The following is a 7,057-nucleotide window of genomic DNA, read 5'->3' as shown; positions in this document are numbered from 1 at the left end:
ATGCAAATATTTTACATAGCTACATTTTATCGTCTGGCTGGGACAACACAATGTTACATCAATCTATCGTCATGGTGGTCGTTTGGGACGACATATACATACTGAAATTGTTACATTTCCATCCACTGACTAATCTAGGTCTTGTAATGATAACGGTAGTGGAACGTCTGTTACTAAGCTTGTGTTTCCTAGCAACTGCGACTCGTTTTCAGCAATGACGTAGCCAAATAAATTAAACACACTTTCTGAACACAATTCCTGTATTCTTTGTACTTGTCTAAAGCTCAGTTTCTGTCTCCAAACCTGTCCATTGTTTGGTTTTTTCAATATCTCTTTTTCCATTAAATCTTTTACTTCGTCTGGTACAGGCAAACCGATAAAATCGTAAATTTTCGGAACAAATCGCCAAGGGTAGTCGGCAATGTCTTCATAACGTAACAACAAATAATTTTTCTTTAACCATAACGGTCCACTCTCAATAACCTTGTAATTCTTTTCCATCCACTCACAAGTTCCACTGATAATGTTTTCCAACATGGGATGAAAAACTCCCCCAGGTATCAGAGATTTTGCCTGATCAAGTCGCTGAAATTTCTCACGTGAGGGCGCCATTCCACGAGGGTCGCGGACGAGGTGGATAATTTTGACGTCATTTTTGAAAAGAACTTGATCCGCTGAGAGTACGTTATGCAGTCGAATGGTTTTGACTAAAATGTGTCTTCTTGATTTACAAAATTCATTTAAACTCGACACTGTGATTGGTAACTTTAGAGGAAGGTCGACATATGATCTAAACATACGAACTTGATTCAAATACCGGATGAAATAAAAGTAATTTTCAAATCTACACGTGTATATTCCATTCAAAAGCGACACAAGATAGGGACGGATGTTCTCCAATGCTTGATAACTGTCGTCTACCGGGTGTAATTCTGGTAACATGTTGGCTAGCATCCATCCTGGTTCGTACGAGTAGAAAAAATCGGGATGTTTACCCAAGTAGCGTGCTGCCAGGCTCGATCCTGTCCTCATCCGTGCGTGTAACAACACTTTAATCCGTTTCCCTGTAAAGTCGTTGAATGAGGTCACAGTTCTGTTATTCCACATGACTGGTCTAGCAGTGTTCAAAATCCCACCACTTTCTTCGAATTCGTCTCCTTCAGATTTGAATATGTCCATCTCATCAACATCAAAGTTGTCGTTCAAGAATCGTGGATAATTCAATACACCAGTCAACATAGCGAAAATCACGGCACAGAAGACGCAAACAACAACTATCCGTACGAGAAATTTCATGGCGCCAATTTTGGAGATTCACTGCAGACTAAAACCTTTATGTGACGAGACCTAATTTGGTATGGTAATACGTAAATATATACATGTGTCAGACGGTTATAGATGCGCTAAAAGTACCTTCTAATTTTGTAAAAATAAAGCTGAATATATAAATGGAAAATGTAAATATGTGTGTCAGAAAACGTTGGCTGTAACATTCGTGAAGGATAATCCCCTAACGCTAGTTGTAGAGCGTAACAGCTGGTCTCTAACTATTGTTTACTTAGGGACTGCCGATTATTCACATTTCACATAACATGACAAGTGCTATGATATTGAAGTTCTGATTTCTCCCAGGAAATCGATGATATAAAGCAAAGCCTCAATTAAGAGAATGCAATTGCATATTCAAACATATATCAGACGTGGCATTCACACCCCATTTACACAAACGCCCACACACATCATTCACACTCGCTCCACACACACACACACACACACACTTTGCTACACAGTTGCTTTCTTGTTACAACAGTTTAAAACAAATGGAAGAAAAAGATACATTACATCGGTGGGGGCGCTTTTGCTATGAAAAGTCAAAATGTAGGCAACATTCTCAAATGAGAAGGCAGAATTGCGAAAATTATTCACTTTCACCTAACGCATTTCATAACACAGTGCTTCATTCATGTACCAGACATCTTTCAAATATTCTTTCGTTTAATAAACATGCCTTAACAAATTTATATTGTGATCAGCATTTTATGCAAATAAGTGCAATGGCACTATTATATTTATTTACATTAGAATTTTACTAAATGTTCTTCAATCAATTCGAATTCCACGTTAGATATCGATACACGAAAAAATCTACAAACATGAAATGGCCAAAGCTGAATTGTTACGTATTTGAGTGTAGTTTTTGAAGGTACTCCCAGTATTGATTTACTGAAGCCCGCTTCACACTTACCCACCGCTCAAACCTATACCACCTATGGCGCTGTAGCAATACTGTAGTTGGCTTTTGCTATGGGCGTGGTCTTGTTGCTAGGCATATTTGCATATATTTTTGGAATCTTTAGTCATTTGCCTATCTCTCAAGTTTTCATCTGTGCAACAGAAACCATCATTTGGCCGTTGTTATGGGCGTGGTCCTGTTGCTAGGCATATTTGCATACATTTTAAAAATATTAATTCACTTATCTACCAATCCCTGTTACATGTTATTTTGTAATATGCATCATCATTTCACTTTTGCTAAGGGCGTAGTCATGGCTGCTAGGACCAATTGTGTCCAAACAAATTCAACAATAACTGCAGAATAACACCTCCACAAACATCACCACCAAGTTTCAACCCCATTCATCATTCAATGTCAATAAGTTTTTGACAATAATTGAGATTCTTAGACCTCATTTGCATATCGCTGATGGGATCATCACGTTGTGAATATAGCTCCATCTAGCTACACATCCGTAGACGCATTCCCATTAAATTTCAACCCAAGCTGCTTATTGATTTTGGAATAATAGATTTTTGACCAAAAGGACACATTTTTAGACCTAATTAGCATATCACTGATTGTATTATCATGTCAAAAATAATTCTTAATCTAAACACCCCTGAGAATGTTACCACCAAATTTCAGCCCAATATTCTCAGTAGTTTTGAAAATAAAGATACCTAAACACCCCTAAGAATGTTCCCAGCAAATTTCAGATTGATCTACCCTGTAGTAATTGAGTTTAAGTTTTTTGACCAAAAATCATATTTTTTTACCCAAATCAAACACCGGTGGTAAGATCATTTTGGTTTGAACAATTTCCGAATTAGACACCCAAGGTAATATACCCACCCACCAAACAAACAAACAAACAAACAAACAAACAAACAAACAAACAAACAAAGGTTATTTTCTAGCAGCATTTTCTGAAATATGGACTACACTATTATTAGCTTTACTTGTGTTTTAATCAATCAACAATAAACTCATGTACTAGTATTAGACATACAATTGATGGCGCCATCCATTATCTCCTCATCAAAATGGGCAGTAATGGGGATGAATATGCAAATATTTCGTTTATGACAACAATGTTACCTGCATCCACATAACAATCAATTGTGTGTTGATAGCCCAGAACAGTCTTTGTTCTATATACGTAGTACGTACATATTCAAAATTCTGTGCAAATAATCATATCAATCAAGCTATCGCCATAGGGAGGCTAGTAACCATGTTAACACAAACAGACAAGCAAAAAAGCAAACATACACACACGAACAAATAAAAAACAAAACAAATGAATAAACAGGCAAACGAATAAAATAAACAAATAAATAAATAAATAAATAAATAAATAAATAAATAAATAAATAAATAAATAAATAAATACAAATAGGCGTACACAAACAAAAATATGCGTGAGCAAATGACAATACTATGGTTTAAAACAAAGGGAAGAGAAAGACACATTGCACCGGTGGAGGCGCTTTTGCTGTGAATCCAGCGTAGACAAGCATGACTCACCAGATTGGAAGTGAAAATGTAAGCAGCATCCTCAAATGAGAAAGCACAATTGAGAAAATTATTCACTTTCAACTAACATTCAACTTCATTCATGTAGCAGACATCTGTCAGGTCTTCTTTGCTTTTTTAAACATTTCTTCTACTATAATATTGTTCTAACAATGCCAGAAGACAGTCTTATGTTATAGAAGACATTCATCGGCATTAACATAATATTGAAATGTGGTTTTACGTAAGTAATGTCACGTGAGTAGAAAGCTTATAAAATCAGCTTGTGTCACTTTAAAGAGTAAATACTCAAATAAAGAATCGAAAACAAACTAATCAATTGTAGAAGCAAATTATCTATAGGATTAATTAGTATACACAAAGTTTTGCTCAAAACCTACTACATGTATCACATGGAATGTATGGACAATATTTCATTTTGAACCCACCATTAGAAAGACAGAGAGACAGACAGAGAGAGAGCCAGGCAGGCAAACAGACAGACTGACATAGAAGAGAGACATACATACATACATACATACATACATACATACATACATACATACATACATACATACATACATACATACATACATACATACATACAGACAGACAGACAGACAGACAGACAGACAGACAGACAGACAGACAGACAGGCAGACAGGCAAACAGACAGACAGACAGAGCCTAGGCAGTATTCTTGAAGACATTATGTAATTGTATATCTGTCTTTCTACTCACACACACACACATACACACACACATACACACACATACACACACACACATATACATACACACACACACACACACACACAGATATATATATATATATATATATATATATATATATATATATATATATATATATATATATATATATATATATATATATATATATATATATTTGGTTACGGTTACCCGACCCTAAACATTTTTACGTATTCGAGCTAAAAAATAACAAAATCGATTGTGAAGTCTCGCGAGAAATAGTTGATGCGGAAACGGACAACTTAAAAAGACAATACAAAACTGTTCTGCCAGTCTGTAACGGTTGTACATCTTATGAGAAGAAACCCATAACATAGAGCCCATATGGAAAACAATAGAAAAAAATAACTACCTGAACTAGACACTCACACATGAAAACAAATAAGTAAAAATAAAATTAAATGAAAAATCTACCTATCCACCTTCTAAAATTGAGCGTCATCGGAACTACACATTTTTTTAGACCTAATTACCCTCCGTCATTTCCTCTTGCTTCTTGCATGTTTACGTATCTGTTAACAAACATGACAAATAGAATTCACAAGCGTAGATAGCGTTCTTAATCATTGGAAGGTTGAACTTAGGGACCCTTCACAGTAATTACGAGGGCCGGAGAGGGTGTTATGATACTCTATAGCGAGTACCAGCGACTGTATATTTCGTTGGTTGGCTACGTGGCATTATTGACATAACACTTGACGGACGTAAAGGGCCGGGCCGTTCCGAGTGATTAGCAGACAGTCCGGGAGTGCACGTTTTACAGTAATTAGCTGTAGTGCATATGGATCTTTCTTTGCAACTATGGCCAGGCTCATCACTAGAAAGCATCGGATTTTCCTTCTCGTTTTCTCGTTCATTTCTTTACTCAGTGTCGTCTATTGGACCTCGTCAACCTCGACTTTAAATACGACAGAGGATGATGATGAATTGTCAACATCGAAGATTGTAAGGTCAACGGAGGGTAGTCCTACAGACAAATCAGTCAATGTGATGATACACGCCAGGATGAGGACAGGATCTACATTAACTGGAAGCTATTTCTCTCTACATCCAGAGTTTTTCTACGTCTACGAACCAGGACATATGATTATTGAATTTAACAAAATGAATCTGTTTGTTGATGATTTCGATTATTTGGAACAAATCCGTCCAGAACTTGTTAATTTTATGCATTCATTTTTCCAGTGCAACTTCACAGGAAGGCAGTATTATTTTGACAGTTTAAACAAAAACAAATGGCAGCGTTATTTCTCATCCTTTCTAGACATTCCACTCCCCATCAAGGAATCTGATGTCACCCAAAGATGTCAATCAAAACAACACATCGTCACAAAAATAATTCGCCTGAATAACATCCTGTTTGCTGCTCCAGAACTGAAAAAAGATAACGTCAAAGTAATTCACCTCGTTCGAGACCCACGGGGTATGGCTTCATCAAGGCGCGAATTTGAAAGAATAAAAGACGGGAATGCATTGAACGACAAATTTCGACTTCCTGAAAAACTAGAAGAAGTGATTACAGACGATTGCATTTGGCTTGACACCAATTATTTAAGCGCCAAAAATGCAGACGACACATTCAAGAAAAACTATATGCTGGTCAGATATGAGGATCTAGCAGACAGACCATCAGAAATTGTGCCCAAAATGTACGATTTTGTGGGAATTCCTATGCATCAAGTAATTAAGGATAAGATAGAAGCACCAGGACAAAAGCTAGGAAATGGTCAGGCTTGGAGGAAAAAATTAAATTTTGACGAAGTACGACGCATACAGGAAATCTGTCCTGATAGAGTTTTTAAAACCTTCGGTTACGTCAAGGTGGAAAATGCCGACCAACTTACAAACACTGAAACTAGTTTAGTGTTACCGTTTCCGGTCAATGATGATGTATAAACAACCACCGTACATGTACACGTGTAATCTTGCGCAGACGTTGTGTTTTGCTCTACATGAAGGTTTGTGAACGTGTACCTGTGACCTCGTTACTTCAAATGCCAACGTGGAGTGATCGCCGAAAGACTGAACGTAACATGCAAATGGTCTTCTCCTGACGTACGTGTTGGTGTTCTCCATGACAGATTTAGAAACAATACAGACCGCTTATTACCGTACAAAGAAAACCACACTCCTGCCATGATGCCGACAAGGAGGCACTGAACGGGCACACACGTGTAGCTAATGCACTGTGCTATTCTTGCTGGTATCAATTCATCAGTCGAAGTTAGTCAGGATGCCAACGTGGTTTCTAACCACGTGAATGGAGGTGCAAATCGTAAACGATACAATATAGGGACTAGGCTAAATCGAAGTCATGATACACAGTAAAAGTGACTGGACCATTTCGGCTAGTCACTAAATGTACATGTAGGCCCAATCATGCTTATTTGCGTAACTTTATTGAAGTAGACAATTTCACACTTGTAATTATGAATTAATTTGGACGACCAGAAAGTGTTGACACTTAGTCTAATGCTATCCTTTATCGAATCT

At 37.0% G+C, this 7,057-nt stretch overlaps 2 protein-coding genes across 2 annotated transcripts; one reads left to right on the top strand and one right to left on the bottom strand.

The window, feature by feature from the left end:
• Positions 1 to 129: 129 nt before the first annotated feature.
• LOC144445847 (carbohydrate sulfotransferase 1-like) lies at positions 130 to 1,239 on the bottom strand. Its single transcript, XM_078135490.1, has one exon. It carries the CDS (start codon positions 1,237 to 1,239, stop codon positions 130 to 132), a length of 1,110 nt encoding a protein of 369 aa, XP_077991616.1.
• A 4,330-nt stretch (positions 1,240 to 5,569) lies between these two features.
• LOC144445846 (carbohydrate sulfotransferase 3-like) lies at positions 5,570 to 6,460 on the top strand. The gene has a single exon (XM_078135489.1). It carries the CDS (start codon positions 5,570 to 5,572, stop codon positions 6,458 to 6,460), a length of 891 nt encoding a protein of 296 aa, XP_077991615.1.
• Positions 6,461 to 7,057: the final 597 nt, after the last annotated feature.

Source organism: Glandiceps talaboti, chromosome 14 (genome assembly GCF_964340395.1).
Source record: "Glandiceps talaboti chromosome 14, keGlaTala1.1, whole genome shotgun sequence".
NCBI classification, from domain to species: domain Eukaryota; kingdom Metazoa; phylum Hemichordata; class Enteropneusta; family Spengelidae; genus Glandiceps; species Glandiceps talaboti.
Note: the sequence above shows the minus strand (reverse complement) of the source record. Positions and strands in the feature narration are given on the sequence as shown.

Excerpts from the sequence above, each read along its gene's own strand:
- LOC144445847 (XM_078135490.1), bottom strand. The coding sequence starts at position 1,239 with ATGTTGACTGGTGTATTGAATTATCCACGATTCTTGAACGACAACTTT.
- LOC144445846 (XM_078135489.1), top strand. The coding sequence starts at position 5,570 with ATGAGGACAGGATCTACATTAACTGGAAGCTATTTCTCTCTACATCCA.